Source organism: Camponotus floridanus, unplaced genomic scaffold, assembly GCF_003227725.1.
Source record: "Camponotus floridanus strain SB8 unplaced genomic scaffold, Cflo_v7.5 scaffold134, whole genome shotgun sequence".
Taxonomy (NCBI): Eukaryota; Metazoa; Arthropoda; class Insecta; order Hymenoptera; family Formicidae; genus Camponotus; species Camponotus floridanus.
The window spans coordinates 706450-727299 of record NW_020229253.1 but is presented as its reverse complement, the minus strand read 5'-3'; the positions used below and the strand labels follow the sequence as shown (position 1 = coordinate 727299).

At 28.0% G+C, this 20850-nt stretch overlaps 1 protein-coding gene across 2 annotated transcripts in view; it reads right to left on the bottom strand.

The window, feature by feature from the left end:
* Positions 1-9400: 9400 nt before the first annotated feature.
* Positions 9401-20850, bottom strand: part of LOC105249440 (sphingomyelin phosphodiesterase) — a 44616-nt gene continuing 33166 nt past the window's right edge. Inside the window, exons 6-12 of one of the 2 annotated variants that reach the window (XM_025406130.1) lie at positions 19622-20014; positions 18318-18490; positions 17463-17825; positions 17176-17368; positions 16852-17036; positions 15000-15185; positions 9401-9697 (exon numbers count right to left, since the gene is read on the bottom strand). In XM_025406130.1, coding sequence (XP_025261915.1) covers positions 9628-9697; positions 15000-15185; positions 16852-17036; positions 17176-17368; positions 17463-17825; positions 18318-18490; positions 19622-20014 — 1563 coding nt within the window. In that variant the 3' untranslated portion in view covers positions 9401-9627. Of the gene's footprint in view, positions 9698-13156; positions 13397-14999; positions 15186-16851; positions 17037-17175; positions 17369-17462; positions 17826-18317; positions 18491-19621; positions 20015-20850 lie in introns of those variants that run through there. The other variant, XM_025406131.1, reaches the window with a different exon arrangement.

Below are 20850 nucleotides of genomic sequence, written 5' to 3'. Positions count from 1 at the left end.
TAAACATACATATATGTACATATCTAATCTTCATGTATGTGTATTGTATACAGGGTGTTCGGGCAGATCGGGGCCAAATTTTAAAGAGTGATTCTTCATGATAAAATAAGATAAAAATCAAGAGTAAAAACATTTCGACGGAGGCTTCCTTTTTTAATTATAAACGTTTAAAGATTTACATAAAAGGCACGGCAATCCGCCTGAGGCACGGCAATCCGCCGATCTCGGACGTGCGTAGGTTACATCGCTAAAATCGTTACCAAAATATACCGTGACACATAAGTACAGAAGCTTACCTCGTAGCAGCTGATGTAAAATCTGCGATATTCGACACGGCAATATTTTACTCCATATAAATCTGCTCACATAAATAATTAATAATATTTCATAGGGTATTGTTCTTCAACGGTAGGGCAATTGTTCTTCCGCGCGAATGTCCACACAAAAACTCACAAACACGAATGTTCACCAAAAATATTCATTGCACTTTTGTTGTCTGTATAATAACGTAGAAGAACATTATAATAAATGTTCAAAATGCCCCCCATTCTTCTACAGAAGAATCGAACTCTACGTACAACAGAATGGTGGGCATTTTGAATATTTATTATAATGTTCTTTTACGTTATTATGCAGACAAAAAAGTGCAATGAGTGTTTTCACTGAATATTTGTGTTTGTGAATTTTTGTGTGAACATTCGCGCAGAAGAACAATTGCACCCTATAAAACATTATTAATTATTTATGTGAACAGATTTGTGTGGAGTAAAATATTGCCGTGTCGAATATCGCAGATTTTACATCAACTGCTAGAGGTAAGCTTCTGTACTTATGTATCACGGTATATTTTGATAACGATTTTAGCGACGTAACCTACGCACGTCCGAGATGGGCGGATTGCCGTGCTTCAGGCGGATTGCCGTGTCTTTTATGTAAATCTTTAAACGTTTATAATTAAAAAAGGAAGCCTCCGTCGAAATGTTTTTACTCTTGATTTTTATCTTATTTTATCATGAAGAATCACTCTTTAAAATTTGGCCCCGATCTGCTCGAACACCCTGTATATGTAAACATACATATATACAATACACATCTACAATGTTTATATAATATAATCCTAGAACAAGAGAGAGAGAGAGAGAGAGAGAGAACCAAAAGTAATATTTATGTTGATATTTATGTTAATATTTTCATTCATATTTATCTTTTTTTAAAATGACTTGAATTTTATTGAAAGATTTGATTTTCTTTCTTCAAAGATAAAATAGATAAAATCTAACATTAAGTTAAAAGAATTTTAAAAAATAGCAGAGTGAAAATTATCATTTAAAATATAACATAAAATATAAAATTATTATTGTATAGAATCTTATAAAAAAAATTGCATTTTAAATCAAAACTTATCTAATTTGTTTTAACTGAAAAATTCTTGAAATCTTTTATGTGTGAGACTTGCTATTTCAATAAACTAATACGTTTACTTTCTAATCTGAAGGACGCATTATGTAAATTGTGTTTTTTTGAATTTATTATAGTACGATTGGGTGGGGAAGACATAATAAAAGCAACCGTAACAGAATGTAACAGTAGAACAGAAGGTAACATTAATATATAATCATATTACCATTTTACTGTTATCATTTTTTAATAATGTCATTTGTAATTGTTGTGTTAATTTCACTGGCAAGTATAAATTATTTCATCTTAACTATCTACTGTCATCGATGATGACAGTAATTTAAGATGAAATAACTTATACTTGCCAGTAAAATTAATACAACAATTACAAATGACATTATTAAAAAATGATAACAGTAAAATGGTAATATGATTATATATTAATGTTACGTAATGTTCTACTGTTTCTACTTCTATTAAAATGGAAAACATTCTGCCTGGTCCAGAAGCATTTCCTTTTATTGGAAGTGCTTATTATTTTCTTCGGCGGAGTTTCTGATGGTAATAATAAAAAGATAAAAATATTTATCCGAAAATTAATTATAGTTAATATTAATTATAATAAAATATTCATAAATTACTTTATATGAAAACCATAAAATAAACCATAAAATTTATTTAAAAAAATTTTTAAATGTTATAAAAAAATTTATAAATAATTATCCATCCCCATTTAAAATATTAATAGGGAAAAAATTATTTATTGTAATACATGAGGCAAAGCAAATTCAGGTAAAAAAATAGTGTCATATATTTCAAGAATAATGCAAATTTATTTAGAAAATATGTGTGTATATATATATTTTTTTGTTGCGTTTTCGCTTCACACTCTTAAGAACAGAAATAACTTTATGCACAACACAATTATTAAATACAAGAATATACAATTTCTATTTACACATATCCGTGACGTGTGAGTGCCGTATCAGTGTCGTGTCAGTAACATCCGTAATGTATCAGTGATGATTATTCACATATATCCGTATAGTTTGATGAGTTTGAACTCAGTGATTTTCAAGATGACTCAATTTTTTATATTTAGAATGCGATAAATCGTATAGCACGGGATATTGACGCACTAATTCAATAAGTTGTTCATTATTCATTTTTACAAGCCTAAAAATGTCTATATAAATATAGGTATAAGCTTATAAAGATTTTTCCACATCAAGCAAATTACTTTTTTTAAGTCAAGATATGGATTTGAATGCAAATAAAATATTATAAGAGGCTAAAAAAATATTATAAAAAAAATACGTAATTCTACTTTCTACAAGAAATATTCTGCTGTAGATATTAAGAATGTAAAAGTTATAACTTAGAAAATTAATAATAAGCAGAATAATTCTTGTAGAAAGCAGAATTACGCATTTTTTTAATAAAAAAAGAATACTTTTGTATCTTTAGCAATCCAACTCTTTTTACGCGTTAAAATGATTTGTGTAAGAATGAAAAAAATCGCCGTCAAATTCTATGTATTAAAAAACCATTATTTAAAAAAAATCGTATTAAAAAATACACGAATGCAAAAGATATTTTTATGTGGCAGATACGTTTCACAATAATAAGAAATCGCGTTTTTAGAAAAAAACCGTGTAGAAAGAAAAATATGTACATAAAAGAGTTAAATATATTAGAAAAGTATGCATAGAATATGTATATTATTTGATTCACAGTATTTAAATCGCTTGTACGTTACTGCAGACACGGTCCGATAAAATATAATGAATTTAAACAAAAAACTATTTTTTAATGTTCACAATATATGCTCAATGTAACTGCCATTCTCTTCTAAACATAAAGCAATCCTCCGCATAAAATTTTTCCTTACTCTCCGAATTATCGGAGGAGTGATTTCCGCACACGCGTTTCGAATTTTATTTTTAAGATCTTTTTTATATAATGTTATTTATGTTATTAAATATTATAATTACACTATATCAATGTTAGAAGCTGATTTCACTTTCCTCATTCCCTACGGATTTACATTCAAGATATCAATCAAGGAATTTTTTCACTTTTCACGAAAAAGAATTACATGATCGATCCTCTGATTTTATTATTTTTCAATTATGCGAGGTCGGTAAAAGAAGACCGATCGTCAGATAAGCAACCCGACTTACCGATCTGTATGTTGCGGAAGCACCCTGCATATATTTGAATTCCTTTATATTATTTAAAAGTAGTATATTCTTTTACCAAAAATTTGATAATTTTTATAATTTACAATATATATTCAAATAAAATTTTATTTACTATATTATTACGAGTTTGTATCAGTAAATTGTCTTTAAGCAGGTTAATGAAAAACGTAACTTATTAACATTAGAGTATAATATTACAGTATCGTATATAAGAGAATATAATAAATAACTATTTTTTAGATTTTTGTTCACTCTTTCAAATTTATATGGTGGATATATGAATAAAACAACGAAAAATCTTTCAAATCGATCAAATCAATAATCGTGTTTTTCTCATAACGAAGCAGATGTTTAAATTAAAATTAAAGTTTTCTTATAATGTGGAATAAAAATGTTATAGAGATAGCGTTTTCCAAGAATTATGCCATATCATTTATTATTAAATTAAAAATATTAATAGTACATTAATAAAACACATTCGTAAAGAATATTTTTTATAGGATTTAAAATATTAATAACATATATAATATGTTATTACATATAACATATAAACATTAATATAACGCACTAATTTGTTAATATTTATATACAAATATATTTAAATATTATTTATATGTACAGTATTTTATAAATACAGTATTTATTAATTACACATACAATATTTTATTATATACAAAACATTCGTAATTATTATACATTATATTAAAATTATAATCTATACTGTAATATTATCCACTATTAAATCATATATATATTACACATTAATATACTATACATATATTAATTTATGTGTATTAGCAAGTAATAATTAATGCAGTACTAATATACATAAATTGATATACATTATTAACATTAGAATTTTTTGTTGGTATAATTTTATTAATAATTTTAATAAATATTTATATTTACTTCCATACTACTGATTTTGATCAACATTATGTCCCTGAGTAATATACAAAATAAAATGCGTTTTAATTTCTTAGGATTTTAATTATACTGGATAGGACTTTAGTTATCCTGCAATGATACCCGATACGTTTGTATTATAAGAATATTTTACGCATGATTACAGATTTTCTTATCGTTCTGCAAATCTGAGATATTTAAATTATACTATTAATTATGCAAATGAGAGAAAGTTATTTTTTAATACGTAGATTAATATATTTTGTTAATTTTACAAAAATAAGCTGAATTCTGAATTATTAATATAGTAACACAATAACTATATAATTACAATTTTATAGTTATTGTGTTACTATATTAATAATTCAGAATTCAGCTTATTTTTGTAAAATTAACAAAATATATTAATCTATGTATTAAAAAATAACTTTCTCTCATTTGCATAATTAATAGTACAATTTAAATATCTCAGATTTGCAGAACGATAAGAAAATCTGTAATCATGCGTAAAGTATTCTTATAATACAAACGCATCGGATATCATTGCAGGATAATTAAAGTCCTATCCAGTATAATTAAAATCCTAAGAAATTAAAACGCATTTTATTTTGTATATTAGGGACATAATGTTGATCAAAATCAGTAGTATGGAAGTAAATATGAATATTTATTAAAATTATTAATAAAATTATACCAGCAAAAAATTCTAATTAGAAACAATAAATATCATCAACTCCAAGTAAATTTAAATGTTAAACGGAAATGTTACATACTTTTTCAGCACGATTGTAACCGTGATGAAATAAGGCTTCCATCTATTATATTATCTCCGGAACGAACTTGACTTAGTTAAGAAATATGTAACATTATTTGTGTTGAATGCAGGTAACTCTTATGACAGCTTATGTCCGCTGCGTAGGTGGACTTCGATAAAGGAGGAAGTGAAATGATGCAAATGTATTCGAAGTTATAGGTGTCAGATCATGGGACAAAGACTGGATCAAGTTTAGTGAAACATGGATAGGGTAATACTGGACTTTCATGTTTTCGCAGCTTATAGATCGCACATACATTTGCGCGAGCAAACATGCGACGCGTTTATGCTTAGAAGATACCGCTCTTTATACGAAGAAAGCTTTTTGGCTGATTCATATATATAAAATATCAAAAATATTTTAAGCACAATTGCTCCTGCTTAAATAATGACACTTATTATATCTAATTACACTTCTAATATGCTCCGCATTTGTGCTGTTGACTCCAATATTCGAACAGAGATAATTCGAAAGCAGGAAGAAATTACTGTAATATTTAATTTTGGTTAGAAAATATCTTTCATTCATCAATATAAGATCTCTTGGAAGGAATTAAATCTGTTTTATATGCGATCATCAAATTTTTCAGAGCTTATTTCTCGAATTTAATAATATAGAGAGTGTTCTTATAAAAGACTGCTTTCCTCTGTTCTCTATTTTTACATATTTTACGCGCGTTTAGAGCATCTTTATTCTATCGTTATCTTTAGCGGACGGATAAATTATTTTTCCTTTCGTAAAAGGAGGAAATTGAGATTTACAAATATCATAGCAAAGCAGAAAAAGATATGTATTAATTACGCCATTAATTATTCAAGTACGTAACATTCTACATTCTCCTAATTGATCTCTGTCGTACGGACAATCTTTTTTTTCATTGACATTTATTAGGTGTCGCTGATATCGCGGAGATAAGGGTCGGAAATAATTTCTCCTCCATAATTTTTTTATATTTGTAAAGTTAAATGGCGCACGCGTAGCGCGCGCAATGTTATGTTCTAGTTACATAAAAAATTAAAAAAAATTTTTTTATGGAAACGATGTACTAACTAATCATATTAATAATAAAATAATCGTCAGTTCATGTTATGACTGAAGTATAACGTCAAAATAATGTTATATCAAAACGTTAATATAAAGTCATGTAATAAATCAGTTATTTTGATGACATATGAAAAATGACCAGTTTAGAACATCAAAGTGACGTGTGCTTGCTACCTGGGATATATATGTATATATATTTGCAATTAACAATTACATATTTTTTCTTGAAAATAACTATGTTTTTTCTTTACACCAATTGATTAACATTATTTTGTGCGTAAAAGTGTTAAGATAAGATAATAAAAAAATGAATATTTTATTAGATATTTTATGGTTTATGTAAAATTAAAAAGCTATATTATTTCAAACCTCATAACTCAAAAAGAACTCAATAAAAAAACACTTTATTATAGTAAAGTCAATGAAAAAATATTTTATTATAGTGTTTTTGAATGTTCTCGAGATAAGTTATAAGAATAAGAATAAGCAATAAAAAATAGGGGGTTCCGTTTAAAAAATTAAAAGACCTTCATGTGACCTTGAAATAATTGTCCAACATCAAATAATTGCCATTATCTCATGTACCCCTTGAAACCATAAAACTTTTGTCTAAAACATTTTTTTGAAAAATTCCTTTTCGAGATATTCCCATGGATTGATTAAAATGGTCCACCCTGTATACATGTGTGTGTGTGTGTATAACACAACAAAAAAACTTAAATCTATTGAGGGAGAAAAGAATAGGAATAAGGTTGCAGATATACTAAAACATGTTTAATATAAAATAACAATCTCAGCGAAAACACTTGTGAATAAATAGAAATTTTTCTCTATATACAATAATTTCGCTCATACGTGATTTTCATTTGCTTAATTTAATATGTCATTACTTATATACATACATATATATATATATATATATATATATATATCACTTTTTAAAATATATAATATTAGAGGTACATTATTCTCTTTTATTAAAATATTTTTTCACACGTTCTTGTTAATATTATCACTAATATTTGTAATTGTGTTGATTTTTAAGAATGACAATTTTTTTGTTAGTTTATTTCAATAACAAGAGAACTGCAAGATATATATCTATCATATGCTATGTGAGTAAAATAGTCAACGATAATCAACACGCATCTTGGACTAGGTTGTAAAATAATCGAAATATTAGGAACACTGAGAACATTCGCGGCTTTCGATCTATAAATTCACATTGTAATATGTTATTTTTAAATATTTCATTGCAGAGGTGACTGGGAAGGAAACGGTAATTATTCTCTACATCCAGCGTTAAAAATCAGGTTTATTTAATCCATAAATTTATTTGCCTCATCCAAAGATCGCGCACATATATACGACGAATCAGTTTGAATACAACTTAGAAATGTAAATTAAGAAGAATAAAGTTTTTTTCATGCAGTATGATTTTTTTATAAAAAAAAAACCAACAAACCTCGTTTTTTCAAACTTTTGTGTTTCTTTCCAAATATTTAATATCTTTATGTTTTAATCATTGCAAGTAAATTTTTCATTATTTTTGATTATTTTTGATGAGATTTAGATTTGAATATCACTATTTGAATATCTACTATTTTAAATGTATATCAGATTCCAATTATAATTATATAACTACTATTCTCAATTCAGTAAATTTTCCAAAATTAAATCAAAATTGAATTGTAATAAATCATCTTTATTATAGATAAACACAGTTTATAATTTTTAAAAATACATTTCAGTCATTGTTTTAATATAAAAACGAAAATTTAAAATGTTTATATTTTTAAATTATTTTTTGCGAAAGTGATTTTAATGAATTAATATGATTTTTGCGATTAGGATGATATCAAACACAATATAATTCGAATATAATTCGAATTTTCAATTAGATAAAAATATATAATAAATATATATAATAAAAATTTTGTCATGTTTGATATGATTGATTGTAAGTCTTATTAATTTATTAAAATTATTTTCGAAGAAAGATAAACTAAAAATATAAGAATTTTAAAATTTTAATAAAAAAATATGAAAAGAAATAATATTATATTAAAAAATATTAAAAAATTAATTTGTTAACATTTGCAACATTTGTTTTCTATAAGAAAAACAATGTTTTTTTTACAAAAAACAATTTTTTCTCTAAATATAACTGAAAATATTTCAATAAACATATGAGATTTAATTAATTAATGACCGTTTATAAATGGAATTATTTTATATAGAAATATTATCACGTGCCGTTGATGGATTCATGAATCGTTCATTTAATTAATAACTAATGAAAAAGAAGATATCAACCTGCGCGACTGTAACATTTGCATATATTTACACATTATATACATAACGTCCATTATTCTCTTTGAGAGACTTTCAAAGGAGGTATTAAAAAACTTACTATTAATTTCACTGAACTTAAGTTTGTCAACTATAGAGCCATGCGATATTAAAATACTTAATCAATCAAAATAGATTAAGTGCGACATAAGATCTTTTATCGCGTATACATATATTTCACATCGGAAACTGAACTGAAACTCATTGAAATACTATTATTTCAATCTCTTTCTTTGATTCAAAGCACATGATTTCACGATCATTTTCCAAGTGAGAAGATCACATTTATCTTCTGCGAATAGGTCCGTTATAATGTTATGTTTAATGTATTATGTAATTGTGTAATATATAATTTTTGTCTGCCATTTATTTTTGGATCTTTTTAACTCATCTGTATTATTGAAAAAACAGTCATTATGCATATGTGTACGTATGAGATCCTAAGGAAGAAAATAAATGAATTAGAAAGAATTTATTTTACAAAGTTATATAAATTCTTTGTTTTCAAATTAGAGTCTGATTTTTTGTGTACCAAAATTTTTTGAAATCAATATACAATTCTAAAAATTAAGAAAACTTATTTTTATTTTATTTTGCACAGCAAATTAATCTTTCGTTTCACTAATTCTGTTCTTTTAGAAAAGATAAATTTTTAAAGATAAGATAATTTCTTAATCTATTTTAATTTGTTCATTTTTATAAAGTCTCCTTCGATTTTGAAACATTAGCATGTTAGATTCTGTGAGAGTAATTACAAATCAAAATACGGTATTCAATTTCGACGAATAATAATCGTCGGTCGTCAACGGCATCGAAATTCACATCTTAAATGCCACATCAAGAATATTTTAATAATTTAACATCACAAATTGAGTCACATATCTGCATTTAGCATCAATTTTCTTGTTCTAACCCAGTCCTAAAACGTACTTTGGTAGATTGTACGCAAACCTGGGGATGGCCATCACTACGGACATTCTGCAATTCCAAAAAATTTTGATTATGATATTTTATACGTATTGTTATCTTAATTCTCAAGTTTGATAAAGAATATTATTATATTATTATAATATGATATGATGAATAATACTATTTCTCATATAAATAAAATAATTCTCATGTAAATAAAAATAAATGAATCAATAATCAATGAAATCAATAATCAATAATCAATAATCAATAATCAATGAAAACTTATTTTCGAGTAAAAACAAATTTTATCGCAAGAGAAACAAAGAGATACAATAACAGATTCTTATTAAATTCTTTCCAAAGATGCAAAAGTGTAAATTAAATTTCTAGAATTTTAAATATGATATTGCACATAATTATAATGATACAGATAGAAAATAGATGCAGCTTATAAATATTGTGTGAAGCAATCATTCTAAATAGGCTGAAATATTTATAATTGCACTTGACAACTAAGAAGGCATTAAAATAAAGTAAAAAACCAGCCACATAAAAAATAGCATTTATTTTATTAACATTGCGATTTAATTTTGCCAATATTTTAATTATATATGTGTTTGCTATTTATAATTGACTTATATATACATATACATATATACAGGGTGTCCCAAAAGTCCCGGACCAGTCGAATATTTCATAAATTATGCACTTTAGAAAGAAATGTTTCAGACAAAAGTTGTATGGCTTGAAGGAGGCCATCAGATAGTAGCAATGATTTAACATGGGAGAGTCATTTGAAAGTCACGTGAAGATCACCAGAGAGAGAAGACAAGAAAAAAATATGTAATTTGCAATTAACAATTACATATTTTTTTTTAAAAACAACTATGTGTTTTCTCACCAATTGATTCTCTCATTATTTTGTATATAAAAGTATTAAGGTAAGATAATCGAAAAATGAATATTTTACTAGATATTTTATGGTTTATATAAAATTAAGAAATGATTTCAAGCTTTATAACTCGAAAAGTACTCAATGAAGAAATACTTTATTATAGTGTTTTGGAAAGCTCTCGAGATAAGCTACACGAATATGTAATAAAAAATAGGGGATTCCATTTAAGAAATTGACGGTGATCTTCACGTAACTTTCAAATGACTCTCCCATGTTAAATCATTGCCACTATCTGATGGCCCCCTTCAAGCCATACAACTTTTGTCTGAAACATTTCTTTCTAAAGTGCATAATTTATGAAATATTCGACCGGTCCGGGATTTTTGGGACACTATATATACAGGGTGTTTCATAAGTGGTGAGCAAAATTTCAGGAATGGATTCCTCATGCTTAGAGAAGAAAAAGAAGTTAATCGACATAGGTCCGGAAATGATAAGTTTTTGAGTTATTAAGATTTTTGTAATACAAAATTTTGTCTCATTTCTCATCTTAGAAGTCCTTTTACCAGCATCAACAATGTTTTTCAGGCCGTTGAACTTATCTGGCGTACAGCAAATTGTCTCGCAGCCTGCAGTGATACGATCATGAAGATCGTGAACGCACTGGTGGCATTTTTGAACGTGTCTGTGAATCAATGCGTCGACGTGTCACTGCTTGTATTCAGGAAAATGGTGAACATTTTCAACATTTATTGTAACATACTCAAAGTCACATTAAAGCCAAATGTAAATAAGCCTAATTAAATGATTGTCGTCTACAATAATTAATCCTAAATTTTTCCTTGTGTAAGTAATATAGCTAACAGTATTTTCAACATAACTCCTGAAAGCATTTCCGCGCCTATGTCCATATAACATTTTTTCATCTTTCAGGTGTGAGGAATATCTCCTTAAATTTTTGACATACCTTTTTAGAACACCCTGTATGTGTGTGTGTGTATACGCGCGCGCGTATACACACACGCGCACACAGTGTTTCATTTAAGACTTCAAATAACTCCATTATTTTTACATGTACAAAAAAGTAAAGAAGTGTTGTATGAATGAAAGGGGGACATAAGATGGTGACAATTATTTTTTTACACGAATTGATTTCTTACATTATTTTGTACATAAAAGTATCAAGATAAGATAATCGAAAAATGAATATTTTACTAGATATTTTACGGTTTATATAAAATTAAGAAATTATTTCAAGCCTCATAACTTGAAAATTACTCAACGAAAAAAATACTTTATTATAGTGTTTTGGAAAGCTCTCGTATTGAGCTACAAGAATATGCAGTGAAAAATGATTTCCATTTAAGAATTTGAAGGTGATTGTCATGTGACCTTCAAAAGACTATCCAAAATCAAATAATTGTCACCATCTTATGTTCCTCTTTCATTCATACAACTTCTTTCTTCACCATTTTTTTGTATATGTAAACATAACGGAGTTATTTAAGGTGTAAGAGTTAAATGAAATGCCCTGTATATATATACAAGGGATAGACAAAATAATGTGAACACCTGAAAAATACACTATATTTGTTTATTAATAAAGTGTTGGGCCATCACTTGCCTTTAATAACAGCTTCAATTATTCTTGGAATAGAATCATACAATTTTTGAATAGTTTCCAGTGGAATATTGCCTCATTCTTTTATCAAAATATGCCACTTTCTTTAAAGATGTTGGAGGAGGAAATCTGCTTTTTTTTCAAAACTGTCACACTGTGGTTTAATAATATTTAAATCAGATATTTGTGATGTGTGGTCAGAGAATAAGACGTTAAAGTTTATTTTGATGCTGTTCAAATCAAGGTTTAAACTTTTCTAGTTGTGAGTATAGGTGCGTTACCATCTTGAAAAATGGCATTATTTAATAGAAGAATGGAACTATATATTCTATTCAAGATTATTCAAAAATCAATTCTATTCCAAGGAGAATTTAAACTATATTAAAGCCCAATATTTCATTAATAAACAAATATAATATTTATTTTTCAGGTATTCACATTACATTTTCTATTCTCTTGTGCTTGCGTGCGTGTGTGTGTAAGTACGTGCATGCGTGCGTGCGTGCATGTGTGTGTATGTGTGCGTGTATTAACTAATTAAATTATATTAAAAATTATTAATAATTATTAATAATAGTAAACTTTACTTTTACACGCGCACATGGAAGAATAATTTGTCAAATGTTTCTTTTAACATGTTCAAAAATTATGTAGCTAGTTCATTTGGATATATGTTTATTTGCAACTTTTATATCTTCATGCTACTTACTATAATGCGCGGAGAGAAACATCAATCATTGGCTGTTACATTCCACCACCATAAACAAGATTATCGATTCTACTTCGAGATATGTACAAGTTACTTAGTATTTTCGATGAATTAAAGCCAGAGCAAGTATGTTGCGATGCGCTTGGCAGATTAAGTGTACCTAGGAAAGCTTATATATTTTTGCGCATTCGTTAGAATGCGCTTTTGTGTGGTGCTGAAATTAATTCAAATAGTTAAAAGGTATCTACATTATTTACAGTAAGTTGATCAATTGATGTGATCCCAACACCGCGTGTTTCACGTTATTTATTTTATTAGAAAAATTTTTATATTAAGGAAGAACATATTTAAAGAGCGTATTTTTTGACAAGGCACGTGGTTAAGATTACGTAGTATAATATCTTATTCGTCTATAGGGCACATATTCCTGTTCTTTTCATTTTTTTTTGTTGTAATGCAGACAACACTCGAAGGAGCTTGCAAAAAAAAAAAAATACAATTGCCTTTAATTACGATGCAATATGTTTCGCAAAGAATCCTCTGAAACACACGCGAAAAATCAAATATGTTTTTTTATTACTGCTTCTTTTCATCATTGAAAATATTAATGGTTTCAACCTTTCATGCAAGTGTTACGAAATTATATTTATTTATTTGATTATAAAAAGCTCATTCGAATGTGGTGCATACATATACATACATGCATTCTAAACGAGCAATATTAATAGATATATATTTCAGTGCCATTGAAAACAATCGATGGTTTTTTCTGTCCTAAAATGCTGTTCAATAAAAAAATTTACAACTTGCTAAATATATTGTATATTAGTAATATATTATATATTATTATATATTAATTTTATGTTTTTCCATCTTTACATAAAAAATTCTCTAAAAAGTTCTATAATTTATCTATAAATTCTTATATACTAATTAACGAAAAAGAAAATAAGAGACATTGCGTGAAATAATATATTTTCTGCAACATTTTTTGTCCTTCTGATAATTTAATAAAATACAAGCAAATGAAACAATATAATCAATTAATTCCTATAACATAATCATTTTTGATGTTTGAAATTTTGATTGAAATCAACTTTTAAGAATTAGAAGAGATATTTGTAAAATACAAACAATATTTTATCTTTATATATATGTAATATAAATTATTGCATCCTATAATACGGTATAATTAATGTCAATATTATATTGTATGTTTCTTTTAATCAAATAATAGAAAAAAATGATGAATTTCTTCTTTTACAATCTTAGTTGCATATTTTTTGCTTCTTGCAGTTATTTTTATTATTACAAAGTATAATTACGATATTATGAAAAAGCTGAATAATTATAGACAGAAATTTAATACAGCTATGCATATAAAAAGTAATTAACTATATCTAAATCACATAGTTGTATCTCTAAATTTATAAGACATCAAGTTAATTACCAGTTGATGTATTGTTATACACTTACTTAATATGTAAATTAATATTATTATTGATTATTATTAATATATTTAAATCGATATGTTTTAATTGAGCAGTTTATACATATTTCCTCTCTTTCCTCAATCAGACTTTAGTTATTAATCTCTACATATTCTTTCTGTGTGATTCACACACATTTTAACATATTGTCTCATAATTAAGCTGGGTTATTAGTGCTACTATTAAAATTCGATTAATATATATATGTATATATATATATATATATATATATATATATATATTACACATAAGCGATTATTATTAAATCAATCGCAACTTTTGTTAGAGTATGCGTTATCATGAGCCATCGTTGTTTCCTCAATTTATCAATATCGTTTTAAATTTGTTCACTTAAAATTAGAATTACAATAAAAAATAATCAATGCATACAACATAAAAAAGTTGTAATTATAGGCTTATAAAACTACGCATTCAAGACAAGTTCTTTCTAGATAACGAAAAAAAAGAGAAAGATTTGATCTGAAATTAATTGAAGTGAAATGTTAAGTTAAAAAATAAACTAAAGATTTTATAGTTTTTGTTATATCAAAATTTTTGAAATAATAATCGCGATATATTTTTATGTGGATTAATTAACTTCATTAGTCTCAATATTGACGTTATAGAGTTGAATCCACAAGTCTTTTACATACGATAATGCGAGTCCTTTATAGATCCACGCCCGCCAGCCTGTTCTAGTTTCGACGTCGATCCGCGCTTCCAGACTCTGACATAACGCTTTCCGATCGTGACTTCTTCCGCTGCGCAAATCGCAGAGCAATCTCTTGCGACATTCGTCATTGCACGCCGGTCGCACTGGAGAATTTTTATAGTAATGTCTGTAAAAATCGAAAGCAAATACGTCGCATTATTTTCGGAGTAATATCGAATTTCTTATTTTTCTTTGTTAATTTGCCATTAATATTTTCGCTTATTACAATCGATCGATTTAAAAATAAAAGAATATATATCTTTGTATAATAATAAATTTTATTAATATATTATGTATAATATTGTTATGTTCCTGATCGTCAAGTCGGTATTGCAAAAGATGAACATCTGGTTGTTAAGGGTTGTTAAAAAGAGAAGAACAATTGAGTCGGAAGATAGCTGTCCGAACGCGTTTTCATATACGAGCCATTATTGTGTTATTAATCCGTTGTATTATTAATCTATTGTTCGTGTGTTTCGCATTAAAGTTTTTCATTATCCTTAAAAGTGTTTATTTATTTAACACGATCTGCGACAGCCGTTCTCTTTAGTGCGTGTCTTCGATACACAAGGTAGGGCAAAAGTTCCGGAACGGCTAAATATCTTAAAAAATATTAATTTTTTTGTAAAAATAGTTAAGATAGAAAAAATAGCTTAAAAAGATCAATTAGCTGATGGTATTTATTTGATCTTGGAATGAACTTGAAGAGCGCGATCAAGGTCATCATAAAAATCTTAAACGGCAACCCCTATTTTTTATTACATATTCTTGTAGCTTGCCTCGAGAGCTTTCCAAAACACTATAATTAAACATTTTTTCATTAAATACTTTTCGAGTTATGAGATTTAAAATAATTTCTTAATTTTACATGAACCATAAAATCCTAACAGCACACATGTCCGAAAGATATCCAAAGGATATCCATAGAATATCTATAGGAGATCGGGATATTCTATGGATGTCCTTTGGACATGTGTGCTGTTAGGGAATATTTAATAAAATATTCATTTTTCGATTATCTTACCTTAATACTTTTACGTACAAAATAATGAGAGGTATCAATTGATGTAAAGAAAACATATAGTTATTTTTAAGAAAAAATATGTAATTGTTAATTGTAAATTACATATTTTTTCTTCGAAACAATTATGTATTTTCTTTATACCAATTGATTCCTCTCATTATTTTGTACGTAAAAGTAATTAAGATAAGATAATCGAAAAATGAATACCATTTAAGATTTTTATGATGACCTTGACTGCGCTTTTGAAGGTCATTCCAAAGTCAAATAAATATCATCAACTAATAGATCTTTTAAGCCATTTTTTTCTATCGAAACTATTTTTACAAAAAAATTAATATTTTCTGAGATATTTAGCCGTTCCGGAATTTTTATCCTACCTTGTATATCGAAGTCTTCGCCCCCGGCGTAACAATAATATATTATGTAATAATATATTAATATATTATGATATATAACTCTTTCCAATTTTTTAATTAAAAAAATTTGTTTTTTTTGCATAAAACTTATAAACTACATTATCTTACAGTATCAGTCAAAAGTATTGCATTATTAAAAAACAGAGAGATCGTTACTCTTCAATGAACAAAATAATTATAAATATTACCAAATTATATTTTATTACTGTTATTTTATGTTTTATTAGTTTTGTGAACTTGAGAGAAACAGCTAGAAGATAAAAAATAAACTTTATCATTTATTTGCGTTTTCTGTATTTTTTGGGAATGATGCAATACTTTTGATTAGTATTGTATTAGGAGGATATCATTACTTGTAATAGAGATCAAAGAGGGCTGGTTCGTTGGTCATTTTGTCAATTAGGGAGTCCCAGTCCTTTGGTAAGAGCGATGCCATTTGGTAGGCTTGTCGTGCGCTATACAACTTATGCCAGATCGGATAATCGTAAAGATTTGCTTCCTTGAGATTCATGACCCAGCTCTCGTGATCGATGACCATCTAGAATGTGCGCGTTAATTTGAAAATAATAAATAATCCCTTTATATATGAAAAAGGAATGTCACAGACTGTTCGGCTAAAGTCTATCAGAGTATTTATTAATCATACTAATGAGAAAAGAAAATATCATTTTATTTACTCTTGTAGTCTTTGGATGATCTCCATCGATATAATATATTCTGTAGCCGGGATTCAAATCATAATATGGCGAAACTGAAGGACCGACGTAGGCGATGCTGAGCGCTCTGCCGAGGTCTGATGTATCATAGAATATCTGGAACTCGTCATAATGCGTATGCCCGAAGAACTGGGCCGTGATTGTTGACTCATAGCTAAGTAAATAGAGGAAGGACATTTGTTACACAATGCATTTAAATGTTGCTCGGTGGCAATTTACAATAGCGATTTAAACAATCAAGTACCAACCGGTTGATGATGTGATAGTAATTCCTCGACCACACCTTAAGGCAATCCGAATGTCCAGGTGGAATATGACCGATTATATGCACTTTCTCACCATTGATTTCGGCACCTTGCAGCTCATACACGAGCCATTGTAGCTCGCTGACCGGGTCAGTGCTATTGATCAACAACCACCAGTTCTTGTTGTTGCAATAATTCATATTCACAGAGAGAATTCTGAAGCCTGGTCGAACTAGAACGGAGTAGAAGGCACCGCGACGGACAGTATGTGATACACCGGCTGGCAGCCAGCGTCGCCATTGTTTGTCAAGCTCATCATACAGCCATGAGATACTATTTTCTTCAGGCACAAAGGGTGGTGGGAAACTAAAATAAAGGAATGTTTTAACTGTTATTGTTCATTTTAGAAAGAATTTGGTTCCAGAAATATATTAAAAATATTTTTTATAGTGAAATTAATTTGTCTCTAAAGAGTTTTTGATATGTAAGCAATAATGGAATGTAATAGAAATCTTTACAGTTGTATTATTGTTGCTGATTGTTTCTAAAATAATTTTTCTAAGGTTATTAATTTAATTAATCAGATAAAAAAATTTGATAATGGCTTAATCAGTCATTTCTCTCTTCTTCTTTCTCTCGCTATTGCTCTTTTATTGTATTAATTTTGTTTAAATCTTGAAATGTTTGTATTATGTAAAAAAGAATAAATTTTTGTAAAGGAAAAAATAATTTTCTCTAAATTTTTGTACAAGACGAATAATTTGTATCTGAAAGAATATTTTCTAGAAAAGTGAAAGTGATAAAATGTGAGTTCCAAGATGAGATAGAGGTGAGTTTAAGTGGATAGCTGATATATACCTGTTGACCGGCGCGCTTTCGTGATTTCCCAAGGCAGGAAAAATTGGTATGCCGGGAAACATCTCTACCATTTGTGCGACCGTATTACGCAATACTTTAAGGTTTTCTTCTCGCGTTTGATTCCACACATCGTGAGGTGGCAAATCACCCGTCCACAAAATGTAATCAATATCCTGAAAATTTTTTCAATCATAAAGAAAAATTATTTCCCTTCCAACTTATATGAACGACGATTAATTTTTTGTTTGTAAAAAATCACACATATTTATTATACAGAGTGTCCCAGAAGTCCTGGATCGGTCGAATATTTCATAAACTATGCACTTTAGAAAGAAATGAATTTCAGACAAAAGTTGTATGGCTTAAAGGGGGCCATAGTGAAGATAGTGGCAATGATTTGACATAGGAGAGTCATTTGAAAGAAACGTGAAGATCACCGTCAATTTCTTAAATGGAACCCCCTATTTTTTATAACATATTCGTGTAGCTTATTTCGAGAGCTTTCCAAAACACTATAATAAAGTATTTGTTCATTGAGTACTTTTCGAGTTATGAGGCTTGAAATCATTTCTTAATTTTACATAAACCGTAAAATATCATGTGAAATATTCGTTTTTCGATTATCTTACCTTAATACTTTTATGTACAAAATAATAACAGGAATCAATTGGTGTAAAGAAAACATACAGTTGTTTTTAAGAAAAAATATGGAATTTGCAATCAACAATTCCATATTTTTTCTTAAAAACAACTGCATGTTTTCTTTACACCAATTGATTTCTCTCATTATTTTGTACATAAAATTATTAAGGTAAGATAATCGAAAAATGAATATTTCACAAGATATTTTACGGTTTATGTAAAATTAAGAAATGATTTCAAATCTCATAACTCAAAAAGTACTCAATGACGAAATACTTTATTATAGTGTTTTGGAAAGCTCTCGAGATAAGCTACACGAATATGTAATAAAAAAATAGGGGGTTCCATTTAAGAAATTGACGGTGATCTTCACGTGACTTTCAAATGACTCTCCCATGTCAAATCATTGCCACTATCTGATGGCCCCTTCAAGCCATACAACTTTTGTCTGAAATATTTCTTTCTAAAGTGCATAGTTTATGAAATATTCGACCGGTCCGAGACTTTTGGGATACCCTGTATACTTAATATAAATAAATTTTTTTCCATCAGTGAAACACATTTGTTAATATTTGTACGGCAATTAAGAGCAAATGTCTCGTCATTTCTTTGTAAGTTTTATATGGTGACGGCTTAATTAATTGCTTGGACGTGTTACTCACTGAATGCGTGTCAGCGATATGCTTCAGCATATGATCGATCGTTCTTTTGGGTGTATCGCATTTTCTGTAATCGCCCCACCGTCCAGCGGCGGCTGAGGTCGTTAAAGGAGCGCCGTTTGTCAGTCGACAGCAGAGCGGTTCATTGCATTCGGCATTCGCGCCCTCCTGATAATAGGGATCATAATGTGTATCGGAGATATGCAACACCTTGAAGGTCGGCGCGCCTTCCTGCGGAGGTATTGGCGGTTTGATTGGCGGTTTCTTGACCGGTGGAAAAGCCACCTCCCATTCGTGTAGTGGATTAAACGCGTCATCGCATGCATCGCCGATCACGAAGCTGCAGATTTGTGCTGGACCCATAGTCACTTGTTTCAGAACGTAGATCACTTCCCCCTATGCAGATTTATTTTAATTTCAATGTTTGTTCATTTTATACAGGGTAAAAGAAACAGTGTATACGTCCCGGCAGGAAAAATGCCTCATTTATTTGCTCCTATCAAATATAATGAGCTTATTAATAAATGAATATTATTGGGGATTGATATATGGCAGTACATACAATCAATCGGAAAATCACAGAACTTTTGAAATGCGAAACTACTGAATTTTGTATGCGACATTTTAAAAAATTGTAATATTTTATATTTAAAAAAGTATAAAATCACAATAATTTTCAAAAATTTGTAAAATTTGTTGGTAAATATTTTTCTCATTATCTTTTAGTCTATAAAAGTAATTATCATATGTGTATATATATATGTATATTCTCATTGTATTTATGAAGATAGAATTCGATGACAGAGAGTCGTTGCAAATGCTTCTTTTATTCGATATATGAGAATGTGCTTTTCTTTAAAATGTAAAAATGTTCCACATTTTTAAGTAAGATGTCTTAGTTTCATTATATTTTTTTTTGCAGACTTGGGCAAGATGTATAAAAGAAAAATTAAAAGGAAGAAGAACCATTGCTAAAATTAGTAAAATAAAAATAGCTAACTTAAGCATTAAAAATTAGCAAAGATCAAGGCATAAATGGATATCAATGTTTTTTTTTAGAAGAAATCGAGAAAGATGCAATGCTTGTAAATATTCAATCAATATTTTTATTGAATTAAAATATGAATTTTTATTTTTTTTCATCGAATTTTATAATTAAAACAAAATATTTTTGTTAATTATAGTTATTTGAAATGTTTTTCGCCGAAATCTGAAGGAAAACGTCCTTTTCA